Raw genomic sequence first — 27,724 nt, forward strand, 5'->3', positions numbered from 1 at the left:
TAGAAGGTGTGTAATGAATGAGAGCACCAAGGCTGATTTAACGGGCAGAAACGTGAAGAAAACGTGACATACTCCACATTCTTTTTTCCCCAAGAGGAAATCAAGCAAATCGAGAGCAGTTGTGTGGGTGAGCTGGTGAGGGGTATAAGCGCCGTTTCTGAATGGAGGAAATTCCACGTCTCCTCACTGATCTGAATGTGTAGAGTTCCTATAGACCTAGATATAGAACGTAACTTGGCAACATGAAAATCTTGGTAATTGCGTGTTCAAATGTATGTTTTACTAGGCTTCTGATGTTCTGTATGAAAGAGCATCACATATCAGCTAAAAAAAATAACATTTTGCTAATGTTCCTATTAAGGTAAAATTGTATTTCTGAATGCAATGTTTAAACTAAAATGGTTTAGAAAACATTTCCATGAATGATGTATAAATGTTTTTGTGCTTAAATTTTTATAACTTTTTAAAGACCAGATAACTTTCAGCTAACATGAACATTCTCAGTGCTTTGGCTAATGTTTTGGCAAGTTATGAACAAACATTCTTCCAGTAATGTTAGTAGAACGTTTGTTCAAAGTTATCTAATCTTTAATAATGTTCTGAAAACTATAGCACAAAAACATTTAAAAACAAAATTACAATAACAAAACAGTGGTGTAGGTGTCTTATGGCAGCATATACAATCATCCATCATACAATCATCCATCAGCTTGTAATTCAAGAAATCAGCGAAGGGCAACAGCTTTACAGTTCAAGAGACAGACACTTGGGGATAGATCAAAAAGTTTACCAATGATCTTCTGAACCATTTTGTGTATTTCTTTCCAGTACGCCTTGATCATGTCACAGTACCAATATTAGACTTTATATTAGACACAAAAACATTATTAATACATTGGAAAAAAAAAATTTCTGAAACATTTTGGTTGGATGTGTCTAACTTTTTTTTTTTTAGATGTTATTACTTGTTTTAGAATATTTAGAGATTAAAAGTAACACAATGTTTGCAAAATTATAAAATGGAATATTCCTTTATGGAATGTTCTCTTAAGCAAGAATTTTTTTTTTTACTTAATGGGAATTTTAGCAAAACATTGGTAGAACTTTTTTTTAAATGAACAAACGTGCTATGTTTTTTTCCCATAACTTTGAGAGAACCTTGTAAGTTAGCCAAAGTTCTTTGAACATTTCCTGTTTGCTGGGATAAAGGCTGCTGGCCCTAATATTTTAGTGAGTGACATAATTGCAGTGAATGGGACAGGTGCATCATCCTAATGATGCTGCCAGCCAAAATAAACACTCCAAGACATTAATAACGTCTTTGACATTTCCACAGAATCGGCTTCAGTTTTTAATAGGTCTCTCAGTATTTAATGGGTCCATTTCTGGTGGACCTGGATGACAAGTGGGCTTTGTTCACCCGTGGCTGAAGGTCCTGGAAATTAGTTAAAGTTTGGCACAAACATAAGCCCTCTCTCTCTCCAGCAGTCATGGTATTAAATTAAGCCTGGCCAAAGCCTGGAGAGGATTTTGCACCTTCACAGTCTCCAAGCGTCCTATACCTGGTTGCACTTCAGCTCGCCGGCAACATGGCTGTGAATAAATCCTGTTCGTATGTAGGTAAGTCATGGCAAAACCTGTTGACAGATAATTGGCTATACAGGGGTTGACAGCGCTTTAAAAAACTCCTGTCTTTAGTTATAAACTGTACCAGAGGCATTTAACCGAATGGTTGTGCTCTGTCCAGATAACAACATGCTGTTGACAACAGTAAACTGTACATGTACATGTATGATGAATAATATTTAATGATTTATACAATGCAGAGTGCCTGTGTATGTGACATTATATATATATATATATATATATATATATATATATTATATTTAGATATTACTAGAAATATTTTGTTTTGAATAAAAATACAGTAAATTGTTCATGTTAGTGTGTTGAATATTGTTTATGTAAATGGATTGTATTTTTTTGACGTGTGTTTAAAGCGCTGTAAGAAGTGCCATCTTTTTAAGTTTCTTTTTGAGGTCTTTTAAAGGTTAAAGTGCATCCTTAACCCTGTGTAGTCACATTTTTGGAGAAAGATTAATATAAATGTTAAATGTATAGATATTAATTGATTATTAAAACTTTACCTTTTCCATTAACAGAGGTGAATAACTGTGTTCTGAATGGAGTCAGCACTGCCTTGAGTGAGTCCTCCTCTATCTGCAGTGATTTAAAGGAAGTATCTGAGATTGAAGTCATGAACTCCATCAGCTGCACATTTGATGATCCATTTGACTTCATTGAAGAGTCTTGGTATCATGTGAGTAGCGTGCTCAACATGTATATGTGGCAAATAAATTAAGTTTTTATGTGCTTGTAGATTACTTTAATGAAATAAAGTGTCAGCATAGTTGACTATAATAGCACAAAAATTCTACAAATAACAAGTGCCACAACAACAGCAACAACAACACTTTACTATAAGCACCCGTTGGTCGCTGTGCATGGAAAAACTTTCCCGATTCATGAGGTCATCATATGCAATGATAAAAATTGAGGTAATTTTGATGTGCTGTAAAATTTAATCAGTTTTAAAATGTTGCATATTTATGTCGCTAGAGAGAAATGAAATTAGCTTGAATAAATGTATATTAATTTATTAAATATAGCCTAATTTCAGGGATTATCATTGCTCGATTGACAGAGAAAGATGCAGAATGCATGAACTACAAACAAATTATGAAATACGTCTACACTACAAGCTGTCTGTTCACTTAAAGCAGGAATAGTTTGAACATGACACTTTCCAACTGCCAAATGCGATTGAAAATAACAGGAAATCTACTCTATTCCTGAACTGATTTTCAAATAAGTGTTTCCTGATGTAAAAAAAAAAAAACTTGCAAAGTACACATTATTTATTAGTAGGCTATAAATAACATTGTTTTTGAATTATAACCTAACTTCTGTTTAATTCTGTCTGTTTATTTTACTTTAGAATTTTTCTACATTACTAGCACAGAAGTAAGCACATTGTGCTCATGGGGGCACTTATCCCCGAATCCTAAATATTAACTCAAACCAAGCGCTATTTAACAGAGATTCATGATGCAATAAACGGATGTTCGCGGAATGTATTTTTTTTCTTCTTTTGAACCTGTTGGCGACTCCATCTTTACACACGCGCGAAAGCCCCTCCGGCGCGTAATGATGCGCTCCGGCGCTTGGAGACGCGCAGGTATTCCTCCAGGGATAATTAGTCAGGGACAAATCAGAAGTTTCTGTGGAGATGCGTTCTGTTGTGCGTGAAGCAAAGCTTTGCGCTTCCCAGTAAACGGTGCCAAAATCAGACAGACGGATGGATTTCATGCTTTGCGAGTTAGATGGATAAACAGAGGGAAAGATGGATGGTGGCGTCTCTGTAGGGTGACATCACAAACGGGCATGCCACCAGAAGCGGTGAAAAAACACAATTTTCCTGGAACGCCGAGAAAGTGTTGCTGTTTTTTACTGTTTTTGTGTTTTTCTTTAAGTGTGACAACATGCTGCAGACAAGTGACAACAAGATACATGTGAGTATGCTTTTGATTTCTCAAGATTAGTACTACTAGAATACTAGCTGCGATACTCAAACAGGTTAGCATTAGTTCTACAGCCAGTAACTTGAATGAAGGATAACCCAGAAATAATGGTATCAATGAAAAGTGGCTATTGCCTTCACACTTTCAATCTACACTGAAGTGTATTGAGAGCAGCCAAATTAAGAAGCAATAGTCTGACCTACATCTATCCTCACCATACTCCCTCCCCACCTTTCTCCTGAATTGAATTTGATATGCACACACACTGCTGATGAACAGTAAGCCTGGGTACATTGTATTCTCCTCTCACCTGTTCAGGTGGCCAATAACATGATGGACATGGACCAGGACCTTCGCAAACGGCTGTGCTTTGCTGACGGCCGAAGGAAAGTGGACTATGTACTGGTGTACCACTACCGAAAACGCTCCTCCGTCAGGGGGTCTCCTAGTCAACACAGACTATCCATCATCTCCAATGGTAGTTATCCTTTAGGAGTGGAGGAGAAAGACCAAGAGGGAGGGAAGGATGAACCTGCGGAGGTGGTGGTGGACGTCGGACCCCCGGACCCCGCCGATGGGGAGAAAATCATGATCCGAGAGGAGTTCGAGGGTAATTTAAGGGACGCTGGGCTGGAAATTGAGCATGATAAAGAGGTCAGTAGAAGCTGACTAGATCTTATTTGTGCTGGTGCACAACATCTGGTGTTGATTTTACAGAAAGCTGTCACTTTAGATCAGTTGAGTCGTGCCTTGTCAAAAACAATATCAGTCATGATCTTCAAGAGTAACCACTTCTATTCATATCCTAGAAATTTTGGAAATATTTTTTTTCTAATTTTTCAGTTTGTTTTCATAAAAACTTTACTTAATAGTGTTTGTGTGTGCTTGAATTATGAGCTAGTCAGTCTTTCCAAGTCCTGCTACGCAGCCTAGTATTGGATAGAGTTACCATTTCACAGGGCATCAGACCAACTTGGGAATCATCCATGTATCATTGCTTTGTTATGTAAGCCATTACTCTTAAAGATGGCCCATTATGGAGTAATTGGACTGTATTTGTATGGTATTATTAATGGTCCCAAATGAACTCTTCTTCATCTGTTGCTAGTGAGCTTGTTTTTATATCATATCTGGGGAATCAGGTGAACTCTCCTTACTTAAAAAGCTAATTGACATGCTTTCTTGTCTAATGAAAAACTCTCTTGTAGATAATAGCAGAAAACGCGTTGTTATTGTGCATCTCTGTCTTTGTGATCATTTTGCACTGCATCTGTAGGGTGATTAGACTGAATGCTTGTGGTGTGAAGCCAAGTAAGATTATCAGGCTGGTAATAGTAGTGATTGACTACTCTCTTTTAGAAGAGCTGTGAACCAGCCTTTGACAGCACACTGAGTTAACTGTACCCTATCCTGACCAAATTTCTGCTCTAAATTTAAGGCTTTGCTGTTTGTCGTTGTTGTAAATGATAGATTCCCCCTTTTTGAAATCGGACTTAATCATCTGAATCTGAGGTGTTTTTATCATGCATCATGCATTTAAAACACTGAGGTATTAAACAATGCACTCCAAATCATCGTTTCCCCATGGAAACCCTAGTAAGGTGGCAAGATGTGCCTGCAGTGACACGCTTTGTCATGATGGCTATCATCATCATCGTGATCACTGAACCTTAATTCAACAGTCTTCTCCTGCTTTGTCTGATCACAGTCATTACATAATGTTTTGCCCCGGCCGGTGTTTTCGAGGTATGCTCTGTGACCACTACAAATACCTGCGGTCAGACGCTCTGAATTATTCAGCCGGTAAGCGAAGTTTGATTGAAGACAGTCTGAACAGGGACAGCGGGTCAAGTCACACCTTAGAACCATGTCTCACCTGGCGTGTTCCTCTTATCTCAGCACATCGTTACAGTTTACTATCACTCTGGTGGATATGCTATCTCAAATAACTTCAGGTGTTCTAGAATAGTCTAGTTTTGGTTTATTGTTTCATGCATGAGCTGCCTGGTGGATTGACTTTATAGGGAGTGAAGTTTTGTTTTGAATATCTTCAATGCTCAAGGGGACATCGCTGCCGCTGGTATCATGTGTCAGTGGCTGCTTTAGCTGTGTTTGTTTGTCTTAATAGCCCTGGTCTGATGGATAACATTGGCTTTCTATGGTGGCAATAAAAAAAAACAAGCCTAAAAACAACAAAACTAGAAGGACGATGTGGTGAGAAAGATTTTTCTGCAGTTTTTGTAATTTGGCATCAATTTGCACAGTTAGTGATTGTGTTTTTTTCTGTAGAGGTCCATGCTGAAACAACCTATCTATTTTAGGGTTTAACTAGTGCACCTTTCTCAGTGGTGTAAATATTCATGCATGATGCATTTACAGAGAGTTAATTATCAGCATCAATAACAACAAGTGAACCATCATGTTCACAAGTCTCTGACATAGAGTCTAGTCTCATGTCCTTGAGGTGGAGTCCAAATCAAGTTACAAGTCTAATTTTTTATATATTGCAAGCTAATTTGATTAATCTATAAATGCACTCAATAGAAAATTTCTTCTCATTTTCTGAATAGAAAATGAATGGGTAACTATGGTAACTGGGATTTGTTTTCCCTCAAGCCAAACCATGCTAAACATACATTTAACATTATATATTTCAATATTTCTAGAATGCTTTATGCAACACAATTTCAGATATGGAGGCATTTTCTAAAGTAGATGCCATTGCTTCTCTCATTATCATTGTCTGTAAACCTCAGGACATTAAACCAGTTTAAGTCACCATGTTGAAATGCTGTTGTGTAAAACAAATGATGTAATACAAAATGATGCATAATCTCACAAGAGTTATGGCACGCAAAAGAAACTCGCTTTTAACTGAAGTCGAGTCTATTTAAGTGCGACTTAAGTTTGAGTCTGAGGCTAGAGTAAGGTGACCAGACATGCCACTTCCCGGGGACACATTCTGCACAGGATTTCTAAATTGCCTAAAATAACCAGGTGTTGGCTGTTTGCGCTGAGCCGATCTATCGGTGTATGACATAAGTACCACGTGAATTATAGAGAGCAGAGCAGACGGCTCCATGCTTTCGAATCGCTCTCGTGGTACTTTGATGTCATACAATGATCAAACAACCAACACCTGGTTATTTTAAGCAATTTAGAAATCCTGTGCAGAACGTGTCCCCGGGAAGTGGCACGTCTGGTCACCTTAGGCTAGAGTTTGCATCACTGTATAAGCCATGAATTCTTAGGATTGCATCCGTTCAGAGGAGTTGTTTCTCTTTGCTTGAGTTCATGAAACCAAATGTCAAAGACAGGGTTCAACCTGCCATGAAGAACCGTTTCCGCTCATGGGTCTTCGAATCCCCTCAAATGTCAGTCGCAGCCGGTTTCTGTAGTGATGGCTCCTGCTCAGACTGTGCTCAAATCGACCTAATTGCCTTACCCTGCTGAGATGAAGTACTAATTGGAATATCTTATCCTAATTAACCTTCTCAGATCCGCATGTTATTTTTATCTCTCTTTTATGAGTGTGTGTGTGTGTGTGTGTGGAGGGGGCAGAGAAAAAACACCTGTGATGTTGGAACGCAGAGGATGGTGAGGATGTCCTCGGGTTTCCATCATCTCTTTCTGTCTCATCACTCTCATCTCAATGTCTCTTTCAGTTTCATCTTCCTTAACACATGCTTCTCTAAATGGCATGGCTGACCACTGCCAGAGAGATACAGTTACTGTCATCTCTGTATGGGCACGACGCAGCTTCAGTGTTAGGTTTCATGGCTACAACTAGCAAAAAGAGATCATTTCCATACCCCCCAAGTTTATGTAATATATAGTCCCTCTTTAGGGGCTCTTGGATGGGCTTGATGACAATCTGCCACTCTCTTGACATTGATACTGCCTATTCTAGGTTATTTTCAATTTATGTGTTTGTATTTGCATGCTGTTGATTACCAAAGGCCATAATTTCCACCATATGTTTAAATGAATGTGAAATGTATTTACGGTAAAACACATAGAAATAGGGTTGGGAATCGAAAATCAATTCCAATTCCAGAATTGGATACTTAAGGTCAGGAATCGAATACTTGTTATAAAATTAAAATTTCAATTCCTCCTCAATTCCTGTGTGCGCATCTTTTTTTTTTTTAGTTGGCGAAAAGGGGCTGTAAAAAATGTATTTGTCTTTGAATCATTCATTCAAGAGATTCATTCAAAAACACTGATTCATAATATTAATCGGAATTGTAATTAATACAATTCAAATGATACCCAACCCTACTTAGAAACATAAGAGGCAAGTGGTCAGCACTTCAAATTAGTGCTTAAAATATGTAAGTATATAATCACAACATTTGTGAGGCTGGTGTAATTGGGTTTAGTTGTTTTCTTAAAAAAAAAAGGTTGTTTCAATAATATTCATTTGTTAATTTCCCACATTCTAAAAAAAAATGTGCTAAGATTGTTCCTTTAGGGCTCCAATAGTTTGTCACCAGGGCAATACCCTTCAAGTGATGTATTTGTACCTTATTTACCCCTAAAAGAGTTCATGGTAGTACCTTAAGTGTACATATTGCTATGGTTTGATGAGATACAAATTTTTAAGGGTACTGCCTTAAGGTACAGTTTTTGCACATTTTGACAGTACATATACAATAAAAATTAAATAAAAGTCAACTAATTACCAAAATAATGAGTGAAAATTCAATTGGAAATGCATATGGGTTAGCATTTATCTCATCTTAACTGGCCTGAACCAAAATTTATGTTAAAAACAGGTCACTTATACTTTAGAACTGTTTATTTTCTCTGATTGTATTTTTTTTAATTCATAAAATGACGCAAATCAACTTGGAGGCTGTATGTCAAGACCTTTCTTTTCAATTCTTTCCCCAGAACAAGGCTCATGGTCATGCTTTCATCCGGCTACATGCGCCATGGCAGGTGTTGAGCAGAGAGGCAGAGTTTCTCAAGATCAAGGTGCCCACCAAGAAGGTAAGACACAGCAGAGCTCCCTCCTAATCTCAAGACAGACCGAGTCCCTTGGGATGTCCTTATGCGAGTTCTCCACAAGCCCTCAGAAGTCCCTGCATACGTTATGTAGTGTGTCTCTGATGTATGAAAGGTAGAGAGGGAAAAGCACATATGACTGATGCTGATTGTTGGTCTAATGATTTGCTGCCAATTTTTGACTGCAAAAACTTTGTCTCTTGTTCAGAGTTACGAGTTAAGGGAAGAAAAAGGTCTGGCTGCTAACATGAACGAAGTGTGGCGGAAGTTAAATCAACCGTTCCAGCCCAAAGTACCCCATCAGGAGCAAGAACACAGCCGTACCAAGTTCCTTTCACACTGTTTCTCCCGGGACAAGCTCCACCTGTGAGAACCTGCCGTGGTTGGGGTGATGTGGGGTTAAATGTCATCAGGGGCCACATGGGATTTTGTTCCTTTCTTAGAGGACTTGACAGGATTTGTTTGATTGCCAAAGGAATCTGGGTAACTCATGGATGTCTCATTGCTATTTTTGGCCTTTTTGCAGGTACAACATCAAGTCAAAGGACACCTTCTTTGACAACGCCACAAGGAGCCGAATAGTGAGTCTCTATTGCTTTGCTCATAAAGTTCTTTTCAGCCGGAATGGTACAATGTGATACGTGTTCTTTGAATGTTGAGAAGAGAACACGATATACAAAAGGGAACAAAAGTTATTTGCTAGCAGCAGGAGACGGACGTCTCTAGGCAACCTTCTAGGAAACCAATTCCGCCGGGGTTTTTCCAGGAACAATTTTCAGGTTTCTTGTTTGCTTGTATCTCTCTCACTCTTTCTCTCTCTCTCTCACTGTCTGTCCCAGGTGTATGAAATCCTCAGACGCACCGCCTGCACACGGACCTGCCAAACCATGGGTTAGTAATACATTAATCCATAACCTAAGCACAGACTAGCGTTCGGGGAATCCTCAGGATAGTCAGGGCCAGAATGAGAGCTTTGGATGTGGGCACGGTGCAGTTGGGACAGGGTGCAACACAAGCCCATGCCATATGCTCCCTTGGACCGAGCCACTGTGCAGACGGACCACCGTGGGCTACTGGGAGATCGAGGCTATCTGGCAGAAGGGACGGCTTGATGCTCTCTTTAGTTCTCCAGCCGTACCCCTCCTTTTCTTTCCATCTCTCAAACTTTCTCTCACTTGGTTTTGTACAAACTGAGTAAATTGGGTCATAAAGTTCTGGGATTGGGATCCGAATTGAAGCCGGGTCCATTGAGGTGGAAAGAGGGGGGCGATGGGTAGTGGTGGTCTTTCCAGCTTGTTGCTGGAGAGCTACTTTATTAATTGAGGGCTAATCACCAAGAGCGTATGTGTCGTTCCTTTGAGGACTGATGAATTACTTTGATTAAAGCCTGTGTTCCACATGTCAGCTGTCTTCCGCCTCGAGGACTCAGGCTGCCGGCTTTCCAAAAGCAATGAAGTTGGGTCACTTTAAAGTCAAAGCAGTCAATCATTATTCCCGGGTATTTTAAGGTGCCCTCTTTTTTGCCTCACAGGTATCACCACATTGATAGCCAACGGGGTCTATGATTCAGCATTCCCGCTACACGATGTGAGTTTTTTTTCTTTTCTGGATTCTTTTGCCATTTGTTCTGCTGTCAGGTTGACTTGAAATGTGTTTTTGTATGCTTATAGGGAGACTTCCACCCCAGTGGACAAGCTGAGGGGAAGAACGACAGACAAGTATGCTGCTATTGTGTTGCATTTTTATGCAATGAATCAGAAGGGAGAATGTGATTAAATTCTGTATTTTTGTTGTACCGGTTTCAGCTGTTACATGATGAATGGGCAAGATACGGTGCTTTTTACAAGTATCAGCCTGTTGATCTTATCAGGTAACTCTCAGATCACTTTGACACATTGCTTTAGATCAGAGATGCCCAAACCAGGGCCTGCGGCACAGATTTGGCCCGACATGTCAGGATAAAATTGGAAAAAATGTGATTTTTTTCATGCATATCTTCATTTCGAATTCATAGTTGGATATAATACAACATTTACTATTAGCACACGGTCCATTGTAGTAAAAAGTTTGGGCACCTCTGATGTAGATCAATACTTGATTGATTGCCGCATGCAACACACACTACCAATGTTTTCTGTGTTACCTTTAGGAAGTACTTTGGCGAGAAGATAGGTCTCTACTTTGCCTGGCTTGGTGTCTATACTCAGCTTTTGATCCCTGCGTCTGTGGTGGGCATCATCGTGTTCTTCTATGGCTGGGCCACTGTGGAAACAAACATACCTAGGTATGTGCCAATAAAGCCCACCGAGGGCTGGGCACGGGTCCCTGTTGTGGGTGGGCACGTGACAGCTGCCAGCTTGAGAGTAACGGACTGTGATTATTATATTCCGCTGATATTAAAGTGATAATTAGAATCAAGGAACATAGTTCTGGTGTTTGTGTGGTTTCATCTGATTCATGGGACTAATTTATGCTAGAACTGCAAGTGCTTTAAGAATGTGCTCAGCATGCATTTGTGACTGAAACATCCCTGGGGAGAACAGGGAATATTGTGATCCTTTTAAATGTCAGTACTTGTTTGAGTACACAGTGAGCCAGGCGGTATTATTTTTGAGACAGCAGGGAATGTTTCTGTCCAGTGCAGCCGCATTTTCTGAGGTCACAAGATAAAATAGTGTTGCATTTTTAATTGATACTTTAGACATTGGGCCACGCTGATGGTTGAACACACTGCATCATATCAAGGCCATAATTAATTTATTTAGTTGGACTGTTGCACGGCCGTGTCTAATTGTGTGCATGTGTGTTTTTTGTGTGCGTTTCTGCCAGCCAGGAGATGTGTGACGAGGATCAGAACTTCACTATGTGTCCCCTTTGCGATCGAGCATGTGACTACTGGCATCTGAGCACAGCGTGTGGCACGGCGCGTGCCAGCCATCTCTTTGACAACCCGGCCACCGTGTTCTTCGCCATCTTCATGTCCCTCTGGGGTACGACTCAAAATTCCTTTCGTTTCATTATCTCACTGTTTATTGTTTTATACCTTTATTTACATGCATTGATCTGGTGGTTTATACTGTACATAAACCTATGATTAACGTACACTCTTAAAAATAAAGGTTCCAAAAGGGAGTTTTTGTGAAAATTCTATTGAAGAACCATTTTTGATTCCTCAAAGAACCTTTCAATGAACAGGTATTAAAAAACATAATGTGAAGAACATTTTAAAAATCTACAGAACCTTTTTTCACTATAGATATAAGATATAAGATATAAGATATTTGTGCAATAGAAAGTGCGTATTTTAAATGGTACATCTCAGGACCCAAATGTTTCCAGTCCACTACACTCTATCTTTGTTTTTGAACATAAGAATAACAAACCTAGTTTAGATATTAGCCACTTTTGTATATAATTTACTTGAAGAGCTGACTTAGATCTGTCATTTGGTCCTGTCGAATATGAGACCAGTTTGAGAGGCTAGCATTAACGTGCAGAAGTGCTGCTGTCTCCATAGTGATGGAGTTGAAGAGATGTTGAATGGCCAGAGAGTAGTGTTACCTCTTTCTGTCACTGCCTGTGTCCATGGGCCCGGCTGATGGAGGCATTGTGAAACCACTCAATTCCTGACACTGCCCCGTCTTTGGCACCTGCGTGAGGTAGCAGAAGCTATATATTATTACTAATACAGAGACCCCCAGCAGCGTGTAGAGAGACTGCATCTGTTTATATGTAGGTACTGAGATGTATTAATTAGCCATGCAATGCTGTTTCGAAGCACACACATGGCCTTGGTCTTTGTTGTTTGGTTTAGTGTGGATTTAAAGGGATAGTTCACCCCAAAACAAACAAAAAAAGAAAATCTGTCGTTATTTACTCACCCAAACCTGACTATTTACTCACCAAACCTTGACTATTCTTTCTTCTGTGTATCTTAGCTTTACTTACTGAAATAACTATACGTTTTTAATATAATAAGTCATATGGACCACTTTTGTAAGATGGAAAAGAGCATCATGAACATTCTGCTAAACATCTCATTTTGTGTTTGACTGAAGAAAAAAGATCATCCATGTTTATAATGATATGAAAGTGGGTAAATAATAACAGAATGTAATTTTTGGATAATTATTTGCACAAAATGATAACTATTTGGATGAACTTAATTGAATAATGGACAGTGGTTCCATATAATAGAAACATGACCGAATCAAGTTATTTTGAAGTAAACTGTTACATATACTAGCAAAACAAAATAAAAACCTTTCTTTATACATACAATATTAGGTGCTGGCAGCCAGAAAATGGTGTTGGTTATATCCATGACACTCCCACAGTTTTTTTTATTTTTTATTACATGATACCTAGTTCCTCAACTCAAGCACTCAATCTCAAAATTTCACAACAATAGTAACTCCCAAAACCACCAACATAACATAAAGCCTCTCAAATACCAACATAAAACATTAAACATTAACAAGTCCTCCCATTTCCTCATCTTGCTAAAAAATGCATTAAAAAAAACTTTATTTCAACATCTACACTCCCTATCCCAGTGCAAAGCATGATGGGAAGTGGAAAACGTGTTCCTAGTTTCCTAGTTTACTTTATAACACTACAAAAATAATATCTTTAATTAAATGGATTAAGTAAATTGGTTGAACATGATGAAATCTTGATAGAATTATGTTGGATTAACTTGTTTTATTGAAGTAAATTGAACTAGCAGGCTAATTTATTTTTTGAGCATTTCTTTAATGGTCTTGTAAATGAAATGTGATTTATCTTACATTAAGAAACGACACTTTGTCCCTTATAAATCATCTTTTGCTTTTCTTTTCCCACAAGGCTCATATTTGTCAGTACTAATTTGCTGAATGCCTCATCTCTCCCTCTCTTTAGCTGCCATGTTTCTAGAGCACTGGAAGCGCAGACAGATCAGTCTGAACTATAGCTGGGATCTGACAGGCATGGAGGAGGAGGAGGTACATTCACACACGTACATAGTCACATTATGTTATTCAATGCTCACTAGTGTTTGTCTGGATTCCAGTGCACTGGCCAAGAGCTGATTTCAATGACAGTGTTTCCTAACACTGACCAACTGAAAATGACTAACGCTGACTGTTATGTGATGCGACACAATGGTGGCGTCCCTATCCGATAGTATTAATGTTCTGTATGTGAATGTCCCCATGTGGTCTCGGCCAAAAATGGACTCACCAATATGTTAACTTGTTGTTTCTCTAAACGCAATCTTTCCCGCCAGGAAAAAGCGAAGGTTTGAATTTTACGTTTGAAACTCTCTTCTGGCTGCTCTTTGAGATGTTGAGTCTTTGTGTCCTTGTGTTGCCCTGGATTTTTGACCTGTTTGAATGGTTTGAAACTCTCTGTCTGCAGCTGTCCACTGGGTCTCGCACGGAGTAGAAAGCAATTGCCTCTTTGTCCTTTTCTGTTTAGGAACATCCCAGACCCAAATACGAAACGATTCTCCTTCAGAAGAGGCAGAGGAAGAAGAAAAATAAAAAGAACAAAAATGAGGTGGGCAGGCTGTATTTACCATTTTTTATGTGCTTTATGCATTATGCATTTCATTAATGGCTGACTTAAAAAGATCTAAATATATTTCCTTTTGGCTTCTGGCTTAATATGCAAATGCTTTACTGAAAAGAGTCAAAAAGGGAACTGCCATGGTTGTAGGGGCAGATAGAGGTGGTGCCAAATGCTGTGGGCCTTTTTTTGCACAGCTTTCCCATCATGCACTGCTCCGGCCTGAAGCATTTGGCACTGGCGCTTTGGGGCTCGTAGGCTGCGCTTTGTGTTGGTGATGCTCAAGTAAAAAGGAAGTCATGTAGATCCGGTTTGGTTTCCGGAAAGCCGAGATTTGCATTGTTAGCGAGAGTTTTGCCCTCTTTCGTCAGTGATTGTGTGACGGTTCAGATCTGTGTGTTCCAGCCTGAGAGAGGTGTGGACGAGAGCGGGGAACTGGGGAAGGACAAATGGAGGCAGAGGTTACTGTCAGCCATGGCAGCTGGGAATCCGGTAAATGGCGCTCTCTCTTTCTCTCTCATTCTCGCCTCCATCTCTCCAGAGCCTTGTTTCCACCTGCTTGTGTTACAGTTTCTATATTACACTCCCTAGTTGTAAGGTTGGAAGGTTTTTTCCCCTTTCGAACTGTGCAACAGCATCCTGACCCAGCAATTTTGAATGTTCTTTTACAGCCTATTTAAGGCAAGACACTCTAGGCAAAAACATTTTTTCATGCACTATTTGGGTTTTCATAACCCGTAATTATTTCAGGCGAGTGGAAAAAAACATCTGAAATACACTTTATACTGTTTATTTTATTGCACTTCATCTATTGCATAGATTTCATAAACAATATAGAACAATATATTGTGTAGATTGAGCCATTGTTTACATGGCTTTATACCAAAGTTTATTTTTATAAATATGGTGAACATTTTTTATGGCTATTGACAGTATTTTCTGACTTATAGAGTAATAAAAAGACACATCAAAAACATCCTGTAAAAACATAAACAACCTAAACTCTAAAATGTTAATTTTGAAACTGGCTTTCTCCAATCCAGATTTCTGTCCTGGAAATTTCTGCAAATAAATTAGATAGCGCCTCATAGTAATTGAAAGTGCTTTACATATAAGATAATAATAATCACAGATGCATGAGAAATAAAATTAGCATGCATAAGAAATATTAGTAAGAATAAAAGCAAAGAAAAATGACTATAATGATTAAAATTATATTTAAATGGATTAAAACAGTTAAGAATACATAAGAGAATGCAAATACATTAGATAGTACCTCATTTGCATACATAAACAACATTTCAGAAAACTCTTTTCTTAATTTTTGATGAAATCTCAGTTTTTTTATTCTTAATGTAATCAATAAACCTGGGAAATATGGTGATATCCAACATTAAATTTTTTACCCTATTCACCTCGGATGTCTTGCCTTAAACAGTGACACTGTCTGCCCTCTATTCTATTACCATTTCCTGTCAATAACTTTAAAAGAATGAATTACGGCCCATTCACACATGCACAGATGCATATTTAGTGAGAGAATTTGAGCCTGTTTAATTTGTAAATGGCCCATGTGTTTGTCAGAGGGGCTTAGCTGGGTGGGGTGGTCACAACGGGGTCGTCGGCATGTGCAATACGGCCGTCCCTCACTGCCGTAATCCTCTTGCTGTTGGACGGTGCATGTCGGGCTAATACAATTAGATCTCTCAGTTTGCTCTGTTGGTTTCACGTAACTGAACATTGGTCACAGTGTAACAACATTAAAGCTTTCTTGTCCTTTTGCCTAAGGTCAAGTGTAATGTCATCATTGTGCTCAGTAAATACTGGAGATCGCTGCTGTGTGTAAAAAGCATATGTTCAGTTAATAAATATGTTGTCCAGGAAGTTCTCATTTGTTCACACACAAGGTGTGAGCCTCAGAGATTTGAGCATTTCATTTGGAAAATGTAGGTTGTGATTGTCTGTTTGACATTTCTGCTTGGGGCCGTTGTCTTGCATGAAATGCAATTAGGCAAATTAGCCCAATAAATTAGGACTTATTAGTTGATACATGATGTGGCTTGTAAATAGGTACGCCGGCATCCGTAGCCTCGTTTCTCTGTGTGTGCGTTGTGTTACGCGTCCAACTGTGTCAGTAGTTCAAGCTTCTTAAGGTTTCACAGACTTTGTAGAACATTAATCCTGGTTTAAAATCAAGCCTGGACTCAGTGTGGGGTTTTTGGCCTTAAAGATTAGTTTTACGAATAATAATAATAATAAAAATATAATAAAAAATCTAAATTCAATCTGCTGGGAATTAAAATGTTTACCAGGCTGCTACAATGAGAGATTACATAAAAAAACAGTTGCTGGATTTGCTAAAGATTGAAAGGCATCAAATCTTAGATAGTTAAAAGAAATAAAATCAAGGAGTCTGTAGGAAGTAAACAACATATGCTTCAGCACACCTGTATATTGTGCTTCTCATGTCGGATTTCAGATTTATATGCCGATAAATGTCACTTGAACAAAAGCTTTATGCTGAATATCCAAGATAAATGTACTATTTAAGATAAGTCTTGTTTGGCTTGAATCTATATATATATATATCAGTGGCGAGCGGTGACTTTTTTAACCGCCCTTACGAAAAATAAGTTTATTCAAGTGTGCTATTAGTATACTTCTCATTGTTATTCGAATGCAAGAAAAATATAACTGGTTTTCCAAGTAAAAACCGCCAAATAACGTTTACACGTAGTTAAGTTATGATACCTAATCAGAGGGTGGTGAGATGGGGGGATTCCCCCGGTCTATATGTCTCTCTGCATCAGCTAAATTATTTTTTTAACGTTTTTATAAAAAAAAAAAATTTATTTACCGCTTAGGCAATAACGTTGACAATAACGTATATCTTCAACATACGTTGTCTATGACCAAAAATGTAAGTTGTTCAGTGGACTTTTACAATTTGCTTTGCTTGAGAAAATAAAAATATACAGTTAGTGTTTTTTTTCTTTTGATTTAGTCGAGCTGGTTTTGCATCAAACACAATGTAATTTTCGGCTATCGAGATCTGACAGCAACAGCACATTTTTCCGCTTGGGCTAGCATTTCGCGAACAGTTTACCTCGCGCATTAAATCTGCCGTAGGCCAGCAAATCACTGAGAACGCGCTATAATCCTGAAGAGTCATATCAACAGAGCGGAGGCGAGAAAGCTGCGGAGAATATACGCTCGCCCGGAAGCAACCATAACTGATGTAGACGTTTGGCAAAAAATTCATTTTACGTACTTATTCCTAACTCTTTAAGCTTTAAAGGGGTCATATGATGCTGCTAAAAAGAACATTATTTTGTGTATTTGATGTAATGAAATGTGTTTATGCGGTTTAAGGTTAAAAAAACACATTATTTCCCACATACTGTACATTATTGTTTCTCCTCTATGCCCCGCCTTTCTGAAACGCGTCGATTTTTACAAACCTCATTGGTCTGAAAAGCGAGGTATGCTCTGATTGGCCAGCTATCCAGAGCGTTGTGATTGACCGAATACCTCAAGCGTGTGACGGAAATGTTACGCCCCTACCATACTGTGATGTCCTGTGCGGCCGGAGCGATGCAACAAAAACATTAAAACCCATTATAAACTAGGCATTTGTTGCATCCAGTGGAGACATAATTACGGATTATAATGACTTATACTGTCTTTTTATGCGTTGCGTTGCATCGCGCCGCGTAAACATAAAACCATGTCTGCATTTGTGATCGGAGATATGACAAACAACAAGTGCTACTCTACACTGCTCAAAACTCGCGTTTGAATCGTCAGTGGCAAATTCTTTAAATATAAAAGACGTACTTACAGTCTGTGATTCAGACACATCTGAATATTTGGGTTAAACTGTTCTGGAACAGTGTTGTAAATACAACTTAACCACTGATTTCTAGTCGTATCCTCTTTTGGAAGGCCAAACAAAGTAGTTTCACTTTCACAACAAAACACACAGCGTCACACAGCGGGCTAGATTGAGTGGCGGCGGGTGGGCTTGAGAACGGCGCAGCCGGCGGATTCGACGAAGGAGCGTCCGGAGGGCTTGTGGCAACCACATGTGACGACCCCGGGCTGGACTCCGCTTCATCCACGGTGAAAGCCGATCCGGCGATCCACAGCGCAAAGTTGATGTATTTCCTCAGCGACCAGCACAAATCAGCTCTAGGCATGACAAAGCGGATATCGTCCTCTTTTGGAAGGCCAAACAAAGTAGTTTCGCTTTCACAACGAAACACACAGCGCCTTCACGACATGGCAGCGGCGGCAACAACTACAATACTACAGCGAGAATAAAAGTTACATCTTCTTTCTTTGCGTGAACATTTGGGCGCTGTTATGCAAATCTTCCCACAGAGCGACGTAGGTATGTTGGGGCGTGTTAGAACGAGCCGTTTTAGGTAGGTGTGGTTGACTCTTAACTTTTATAAAGAATATCTCTTTGGATTTGAGACTTTAGTCTTTGCAACTTTACAGATCTTCTTTATGCACCAAGAGCTTGTAACACTCCAAAGAGAAAGGAAAAATTGAAATCGCATCATATAACCCCTTTAAGTTACATTTCAAATGACAAGGGATCAACTTATAATCATCTTTATATGACTTATCCCGTGAACTTATTCTCTCAAATGGCCTGCGTATGTGGAGCATTCGCAGCTTATATGGACGGAATGCCACTGATATATATATATATACAAGCTATAATATCTTATGCAATTTTGATTCTCAAGTAAATCTTGTTTTAAAGATGTTTGCACATCATTACCAGGAAAAATGGTAATGAATGTTTTTTTCTTACAGAAATATTAGTTTGGCAAGTAGTGTAAAAATAATGAACGATTATGTCTTTCCCACCGAAATTTTTTTTTTATGAAAAGTTCAGTTACAATATTAGCAGTTGCTTTGACCTTTATGATGCTCTCTGGACTCATTGAGCATCCATAGTCCTCATTAAAACTTGTTCAGCACAGGAGGCGTAATGTTGTGACATACTTTCGGACAGATTCAGTGACCCCTGACCTAATGTGTGGCATATTTTTTGGGCCTTTATGTCCAAGAGTCACAGATTTCCATCCGTCACTCACATTATGGCACTTTTTCTCATTCTTATGTTTAGCTTCTCTGTCCCAGATATCATAGCCCACGGTCAGTCCTCCTGACCTAGATGTTATGCAGAACCTTAAATGAAGACTATACATCCTAATGACTTAATTCAAAATTGCCTGGACTTCAGATCAGTGCAGTTTGGGTCGGCCAGACGTTGTAAACAAGGCAATTTCTGCTTAATCTTCATGTGGGTAAAAAAACATGCAGTAGTTAAGTCATTATTATTATTCAGCACATACTGTCAAGCAAATAAGCAGCACTCACCAGGATCCAGTTGATGCTCATCAATTTCTGGAAGCGATGTCGTGGTGGAAAAACCACGGCCCACAGGATTTTGTGACTGAGCACTGACAGACCTCCCCATGTTTCTCACAGCTCATTTGTATTGCCACAAGACCCCAAAAATCCTCTGAATAAACCAATAAATGCTGGAAAGGCAGTAAGTCTGGCGAAAACCTCCAGATCACTCATTTAAGAGGGCCACATGGTGCGTGTGCGGTTTGGGATGACTGCGAAGAGAGCGGTTGATGAAAGGTATTGAGTTCAGGGAGTTAGAAGGAGAATGTGTCTGCTTATTTTACTTGACACACATGCTGAGTTTGTTAAAATCTGACCTTTTCTTCGAGAGACTTGTTGTTATACAGATTTAGTGCAGTTTGCTACACAGGCTGGCCAGCAGAGCGCACTAGACTCCAGTGCGTTTGTGTGTATAGGCATGGGTGTATGCAAGCGTCCTCCCATGCCGGGCTGAACGCCAAACCTCTGAATTAAGCAAAGTCCTCACATCTCCATGGAGACACGGACACTCGAATCCCACTCCCTCATACGCTCGGTTGGGTTCGCTCTTATCTTCGGCTCTTTAAAAGCCTTTATCGCATAGCTGTCATCTTGGCAGCTATCTTTAGGACACATTAGTGACGTTTGTTAAAAAAATGCAGCACACCCTTTGCATGGCTAATTTTAGAGCAAAATGTTTTCATCGCCTCCAGAAGCAATGTCAGGGAACATTCCTCATTATCTTTGAGGAGGAGAGTTGCAGAAAGTGTGTATCTGGCTGAGGAGGAGACGATCAAATGTTTGACCTCTGACTGAGTTGTTATTTGTGCTTTTTCAATTCAGATTTATTAAATTCTGCATTCAGTTCCATTCACTCTGGGTCCAAAGGACTAAAACCGTCTTTGGACAAAGATTGAAAGGTTTGTGGCATGAAATCTCGGATATTCAAAAGATATAAGATAGAGGCAGTAGAAAGTAAACAAGATACTCTTCAGCACACCTGTTTAGATTTACCTGCCCATAAATGTAATGTGAAACCCTGTATGCTGAATATCCATAAAGCAAGATCAATTTACTTGAGAAGCAAAACTATGTAAGATAATAACCCTGGTTTTCATCGAATATATCTTGAATTGTCTGTTTTTGGTTCCTAATTGGCCAATTCTTTTTCTTTTAAGCATAAACCTCTTTAATTATACTAAAACATCTTGCAATAAATAATAAAACACTTAAAATCTTATGCAATTCTTATGCAAGGAGAGCCTTCTTAGCTTTCTGAAAGTGTGCATGTGTGTGATGGAGGATTTTTCGGATTTTATTAATGATGATAAATGTCACATAAAACCCTTTATGCTGAATATCCTTAAAGCAAGATGAATTTACTTGAGAAGCAAAACTATGTAAAATAATAAGCCTTGTTTTTAGAGAATATATATATTTTTTTTTTTACCTAATTAGCAAATTCTTGGTCTTTTAAGCATAAAATAAGTAATGAAACACTTGTGCAATTCTCATGCAAGGAGAGTTTTGTTTGCTTTCTGAAAGTGTGCATATGTATGATGAAGGATTTTTCTGATTTTATTAATGATGATATTGAAGTCTGAGCAGGAAGCCTGGGACATTTAATACACAATGTTGCATAATTGAATTTTCCATCCGTCTTTAGATGTCATTCGTCCCACATTTAATCTATGGCCCGGTGTGTTCCTGCTCAAGCTGTTTATTAGAAAGATCACGCTGATCTGAAGCATGTAGGTTTCTTTGTGTGTAATCCTGGTCTGGTGGTCGTCTCAGATCAGAGCACAGAGCTGGAAGGAGATGAGAGTGTGTTTTAAAGGGATTTCAGATCTGTCAGATGGGGCTCACATCAGATTATTACCTTCTGTCCCCAACGCCCAAAAGACAATCTTCAGTCAAGCCTCACTTAATGGACCTTCGCCTGTTTTAAAGACCCTAAAAGCTATTTTTGTCAGTCCATCAGCCTGAAATATTCGCTGGTAGGCTGTGTGTGATTCTAACACAAATGCAATGGTTTCTGTACTGTATATGTGGCGGCTTACATGTTCTTGTTGCTAGCGTGGGCACTGGCATGGTTCCGGTACTTGTTCTCTTGCATCTGGCTTACAGTACATTCGGAGGGTGGGGGGTTGAGAGAACGGGGCGTACGGTGACGTCAATGTGAACACGGCATCTCTGCAAAGCGACATATGGCCGTGGAGGAAATCCCCACACTGGTGATCCTGTCACTAATTTCCCAAAGGACTTAGTGTGGGACCGTTGGGACGCGTGTGTGCTGTCCGACTGAGTATGTGTGTGTTTCTATGAGAGCATGTGGCGATCATGCGCAAACAAAACCCGATGGAAGGAGATGAGAGTGTGTTTTAAAGGGATTTCAGATCTGTCAGATGGGGCTCACATCAGATTATTACCTTCTGTCCCCAACGCCCAAAAGACAATCTTCAGTCAAGCCTCACTTAATGGACCTTCGCCTGTTTTAAAGACCCTAAAAGCTATTTTTGTCAGTCCATCAGCCTGAAATATTCGCTGGTAGGCTGTGTGTGATTCTAACACAAATGCAATGGTTTCTGTACTGTATATGTGGCGGCTTACATGTTCTTGTTGCTAGCGTGGGCACTGGCATGGTTCCGGTACTTGTTCTCTTGCATCTGGCTTACAGTACATTCGGAGGGTGGGGGGTTGAGAGAACGGGGCGTACGGTGACGTCAATGTGAACACGGCATCTCTGCAAAGCGACATATGGCCGTGGAGGAAATCCCCACACTGGTGATCCTGTCACTAATTTCCCAAAGGGCTTAGCGTGGGCCCGCTGGGACGCTTGTGTGTTGTCCGACTGAGTATGTGTGTGTTTCTGAGAGAGCGTGTGGCAATCATGCGCTAACAAAACCCGAGCCCATTGACATTTTCATGTCTGCTGGGTAGATGAATGTGATGTCAGGTTGACATGAAGCCTAATCAATGAGAGTTTGTCACATCACAAAAGTCCCGAAGTTTGCTGATGTGTTCGTTTTATACATAATCTAAAAAAAATAAAGAACCTTTCAATGAACAGTTCTTAAAAGAACCATTTTTTTCTCAGTGTGAAGAATATTTTAACAATCTAAAGAACCTTTTGTGCAGTGGAAAGGTTTTATTGCTGTTAAAGAACTATAAAGTCTTTTGAGTAACATTTCTGCAAGAAACTCCTAGACAGCCAAAATAAAAGACAAAGAGGGTTGTAGAGCATCTTGACTTAAGCTCAAGGAAGCGATATTCTCCATCCAACAGCTGTTGTATGCAGGGGCATCTGTGGAAACCCACATCTGCAGCGCCCAAACCTACTTCACTGTCACTGAGCTGTTAAACTTATCCAGTGATCTATATCCACTATAAAACAGACAGACACAGGCTGCTGTCCTCGGACCAGTTATCACGCATGCATATGACAACACGTGAACCGTCCTTCCCACTTTTCTAATGTGTTGATTAAACCTTCTTAAATGTAAAATCAGTTTTTTTATTTTATCAGTCAATTTCAAAGGCTAAACATAAATATAATAAAGTATTAAATCTTTATGCATTTGGCAGACAGTTTTATCCAAATTGCATTTAAGGTATACATTCCTTTTTTATATACTGAAGTATGTTTTTAGCCAAATAGTTTGACTTTTGATATCTGTATCCTTTGTATCTCTGTACTTATCTGACACATTAAATCTGCAAATAAAAAATAAAAAAGTGTTAATTATTTAAAAACAATGCCACCTGTCTTCTTCCTCCCTCTCCCGTTCTGTTTTTACAGTGGTATGATGTGGCTGATTACATAAATTATTAATTCCATTCCTCTGCATTCTTTTGTCAGGCATCTTTTGTTATTGTTATTTATTGCTAAGCTCGCACGGAATCTGCGCCTGCAAAAATCCACAGAAAGATCAACAGATTTCAGTGGAATTCGAATGGCCCACATTTACAAAATACTACAAATCCTTTTGCCCTAATAAATTTGACCATATTTACTTTCATTACACAGATTTTCCTTCACAAATCAGCATAAAAGCTAAAAAAAAAAGTGTCCACGTCTCAAATGGTCCTACTTATTACATACTTGTGGCACCTCGCAGCACATTTGTGGCATTAGCTTTAAATATGCATCTCTGCTTGTCCTTGTGCCAGCGAGGTTTCCCAAGAACTTGGCATCTTCTGATATTAATGCATTTTAAGAGGTTATCACAGCCTGTCACTAAATAGCATCATGCATCTTAATGAAGAGTCAGTTAAAACCACAGACCTGCAGCAATTCCTCTCATTACTGGGTGAGGGTTTGTGAACCGAGCCTGTGGATTATGATTAACGGCACAATTGCGTGACCCACATTCGTTATTCTGAAGACCCTAAAGCTGTGGCATTTTGAAAGCTGTGCCTGGTTACACTCCGGGTTCTGTGGCTTTTCCCGGGTGCCAGGGTTTAGACACGCACCATGCTAGGTGGTGCTGTTTGCCTCATAATGAGCCCAATTGCAAGAGGTAGATTTTATCAAACTGTTGTGTCATCACACTGACCGCATTTGCTACTGGGTCCTTTGCAAAACCCTCTAAATCTCCATTCATCAAAAAATATGAGATGGGCTCTGTTTCAAACCCTAAATAGACAGAAACATAGGCATGCTCCAAATGCAAAATCTGCTCCCAGTAGGCAGCAAAATTGCATTTTGTCTAAATTATAATCATGCAGCATTGCATATATCGTGCACAGATAATGTAAAAACAGAATGCATTGCAACAAAGCTGAGGGAGATGTTCTATTCATTACTAAAAAGCATCAGTAATCATTCCATCTAATTAAAACCAAATTATTTCAGCCGATGTTTATGTGTGCTTTGAATTTGTGTGCATTTTGGAGTATAAATAGCTTAGCAGCATTATAACCTCAGATTATTCTGGAGAAAGTAGATTAAACATCAAATCAATCATTTTTGAAGTTTCCTTTCAGTAAGCCTTAGATAATAATTACAGCTAGTCAGGGGCGTAATTTCCACTGGGGACAGGGGGGACATGTCCCCCCCACTTTTCAAAATCATGTTTGTGTCCCCCCCACTTTAAAACTCGTTTGTTATGCTTTTTTTAACCGCACGCCGTCATCGCCACGGAACACACTCTAAAAATAGCTCACTGAATTTTGTGTCCCCCCCACTTCTCAAACCAAAGTTACACCCTTGCAGCTAGTAAACAGTAAGAACTGTGTGCACTTGTTACTTAGAAAAACTGGCTCCGACTTCTTGTCAAACACTCTTTCGATTGTAATGATGCTTTTGTAATGACATTTTTCTATGACTCAAAAGGAACATAAGCTGCTGTTTAACATTCCTGTGGCGTGCTAATTCATTTCCCTCCGATTTCCACAGAACTAAATCTGAATCCATTTTTCTGCTGTGTCATCTAACATGTATTCCTCAGAGGGACATACCTCTTGATCTGCTGTCCAAAGCTTGACAGTGAAGGAAGACTGAATCCAATGGGAACAGACCACCCTCAATCCACTGCTGCCTGTGCAGCCAAGTTTAAGCGCACGCTGTTGATGTTGTTTTTGGCTTGATTAGGTTTGATCTAAATGCAAAAGAGGCATATTCAGGTTGCTTTGGTCATTAAAATAGGTTCTCCCTGTTGGCCGGATGTTTTTAAGATATGATCTATCACTTGAATGTACAGAATGTACAGAAGTTACTCTACAGGAAGGCCAGGTGTTAATGTCCTTAATGTTGTCATGTTTTTACAAGTGGGCAGCCAAATTATTTCCCCAATGAGTCACTATAAAAGTAGCTGAGGATAAAAAAAGCAAATAAAGAGGCACAGCTGAAACTGAAACACATACATACATACTTCCATTAGTCACTTTAAATGTCTTTCTCCCTTCACAGACTGGACATGAGAAGCTAACATGGAGGGACAGACTGCCTGGATATTTAATCAACATTTCCTCTATTCTGTTCATGGTAAAACTTATCCGTCCTGTCTGGTGCAATGTTTTTGTGATTGTCCATATTTCATTTATTTTTTACTTCTATGTCTTCTTTTCTCCATGTAGTTTGGAGTGACTTGCTCTGCTGTCTTCAGTGTCATCATCTACCGCATCACCATCTCCGCCCTCATGGCGATGAGCCCAGATCCAGAGGTCAAGTCTAACGTACGGGTGACCGTCACGGCCACCGCCGTCATCATCAACCTGGTGGTCATCCTCATCCTGGACGAGATATACGGCATGGTGGCTGCTTGGCTGACAGAACTGGGTGAGATTTTACCACTGTATTGTTGCTAAATTACCTTTTGGTCAACTTCCCTTCTTTCGGATGTCCTTCTTCCCCTCTTTGCCCACCGAAAATGAAATGAATTTTTGGTTGAGCCACTTCAGGAACGCTGGAGAAAACGCGGCTTGTCAGTTAGCCATCACCGAGATTTCCTTAAGAGACGTTTTAATAAATGAGAGTCTCTGTGGATATGTAGGGAAGGAAGGAAGCATGTGTTATCATCTCGTGAACAAGACATATACAGTGGTGTGAAAAAGTGTTGGCCCCCTTCCTGATTTCTTATTTTTTTGCATGTTTGTCACACTTTAATGTTTCAGATCATCAAACAAATTGAAATATTAGTAAAAGATAACACAAGTAAACACAACATGCAGTTTTTAAATGAAGGTTTTTATTATTAAGGGAAAACAAAATCCAAAACTACATGGCCCTGTGTGAAAAAGTGTTTGCCCCCTAAACCTAATAACTGGTTGGGCCACCCCAGTACTTCTTTGATTTTCACTCTTAAAGTCTGACCACATGCAGTCTGGTTCACCCTAATGCTTTAACCTACTTCCAAACTCACCAGTTCATGCTTTATATATATATGTATATATATATATATATATATATATATTTCACCAATCTTACTGGAATTTGGGCTCTTTTTTGAGAGTGCCCTATTAATGAATGCATTAAAATATGGTGAATGTATTGCCAAAATTGCTGTCTGTAATCTGTTGTGGCAGATTAAGATTTAGGGAACGGCACAAAACATATAATCCCAACCCCAAATGTAACCATGTGGTCTTCTGAAAAGCTCAGTTTCTCAACCTTCAACCTGTTGAACAGAAGTTGCTAAACAGAAACATGATGGGAGAATTTTCCAAGCCACCCATGTTTATTATACTCGTCAGAACAACAAGCTTTTGAAATGCTGTGCAGTTTATCCAGAACATATCTGTTTAAATCCCAAATAATTTCATTCATGTGTCTGCAGAGATCCCTAAAACGGAGACCAACTTTGAGGAGCGTCTCATTCTGAAGGCTTTCCTCCTGAAGTTCATGAATGCCTATGCACCTATCTTCTATGTGGCCTTCTTCAAAGGGAGGTATGTGGACAAGTTAGACCACAAAAACACCGTAGTTAATTAGCAGAAGAAAGAGAAACACATATTCAGCCTCTAGCACAGTAAACGTGAAGTCTGAATGCAGCACAAACATCTGGCTTCAAATAAAATAGGCATGTGACCCTTGGCACTTCCTTTCTTGGGTTGAGACAAATCCCATGACCCTAACTGTTTTTTTTTTTACAGGTTTGCTGGCCGTCCCGGTGACTACGTTTATGTCTTCAATGATTACCGTATGGAAGAGGTGAGTACGGTTTTGCTTGCATCCTGAATGATTGTCATGTTCAACATCAGGGCTGCGTGATGAATCAAAATAAAACCGAAATCAAATAAAACTGTTTCACGATAAAGCACAACACTGTGTTCTTGTCAGTAAAAGAGTTTTAAACGTTTGAAAAAGAAGAAATGAAGACTGACAAAAATATTATTGTAATTTTACAGTTGTACAGTGTTATTTTAGTGTTACTGAAATGCTACTTTTTATTTATATTTTGAATCAGTTTTTACCATTTTTACTTTAATTTTAGTTAATGTTTTATCATTATTTTCTTGTGCTTTTGTCATTTTTAGTATTTTTTGTTGGCTAAAATAAAAAAGTTGTTTATTTTATTCCAGTTAATGTCTAATTTTCTTAAATACTTTAATAACTTAATACATTATAATTACAGTAAAAAGTTACAATAGTAATATTTTTATTTTATTTTGTTTTAATAGTCTTATTTAATAATAATTACAATAAAATATTAATAAATACAATATAATCACAT

At 39.1% G+C, this 27,724-nt stretch overlaps 1 protein-coding gene across 3 annotated transcripts in view; it reads left to right on the forward strand.

The window, feature by feature from the left end:
* The first annotated feature begins 1,548 nt into the window (after nucleotides 1-1,548).
* LOC107726040 (anoctamin-1-like) overlaps nucleotides 1,549-27,724 on the forward strand; it is a 39,653-nt gene continuing 13,477 nt past the window's right edge. The window contains exons 1-20 of one of the 3 annotated variants that reach the window (XM_016535510.1): nucleotides 1,549-1,620; nucleotides 2,163-2,320; nucleotides 3,534-3,572; nucleotides 3,900-4,235; nucleotides 8,478-8,576; nucleotides 8,800-8,957; nucleotides 9,118-9,172; nucleotides 9,431-9,482; nucleotides 10,123-10,178; nucleotides 10,262-10,309; nucleotides 10,397-10,461; nucleotides 10,741-10,875; nucleotides 11,421-11,581; nucleotides 13,494-13,576; nucleotides 14,052-14,132; nucleotides 14,547-14,633; nucleotides 25,462-25,536; nucleotides 25,629-25,830; nucleotides 26,828-26,939; nucleotides 27,144-27,201. In XM_016535510.1, coding sequence (XP_016390996.1) covers nucleotides 1,590-1,620; nucleotides 2,163-2,320; nucleotides 3,534-3,572; nucleotides 3,900-4,235; nucleotides 8,478-8,576; nucleotides 8,800-8,957; nucleotides 9,118-9,172; nucleotides 9,431-9,482; nucleotides 10,123-10,178; nucleotides 10,262-10,309; nucleotides 10,397-10,461; nucleotides 10,741-10,875; nucleotides 11,421-11,581; nucleotides 13,494-13,576; nucleotides 14,052-14,132; nucleotides 14,547-14,633; nucleotides 25,462-25,536; nucleotides 25,629-25,830; nucleotides 26,828-26,939; nucleotides 27,144-27,201 — 2,091 coding nt within the window. In that variant the 5' untranslated portion in view covers nucleotides 1,549-1,589. The remainder of the gene's footprint in view (nucleotides 1,621-2,162; nucleotides 2,321-3,533; nucleotides 3,573-3,899; nucleotides 4,236-8,477; nucleotides 8,577-8,799; nucleotides 8,958-9,117; nucleotides 9,173-9,430; nucleotides 9,483-10,122; nucleotides 10,179-10,261; nucleotides 10,310-10,396; nucleotides 10,462-10,740; nucleotides 10,876-11,420; nucleotides 11,582-13,493; nucleotides 13,577-14,051; nucleotides 14,133-14,546; nucleotides 14,634-25,461; nucleotides 25,537-25,628; nucleotides 25,831-26,827; nucleotides 26,940-27,143; nucleotides 27,202-27,724) is intronic. The other 2 variants (XM_016535512.1, XM_016535511.1) reach the window with 2 other exon arrangements.

The sequence above is a fragment of the Sinocyclocheilus rhinocerous genome, unplaced genomic scaffold (genome assembly GCF_001515625.1).
Source record: "Sinocyclocheilus rhinocerous isolate Xijiao unplaced genomic scaffold, SAMN03320098_v1.1 scaffold395, whole genome shotgun sequence".
Lineage (NCBI taxonomy): Eukaryota > Metazoa > Chordata > Actinopteri > Cypriniformes > Cyprinidae > Sinocyclocheilus > Sinocyclocheilus rhinocerous.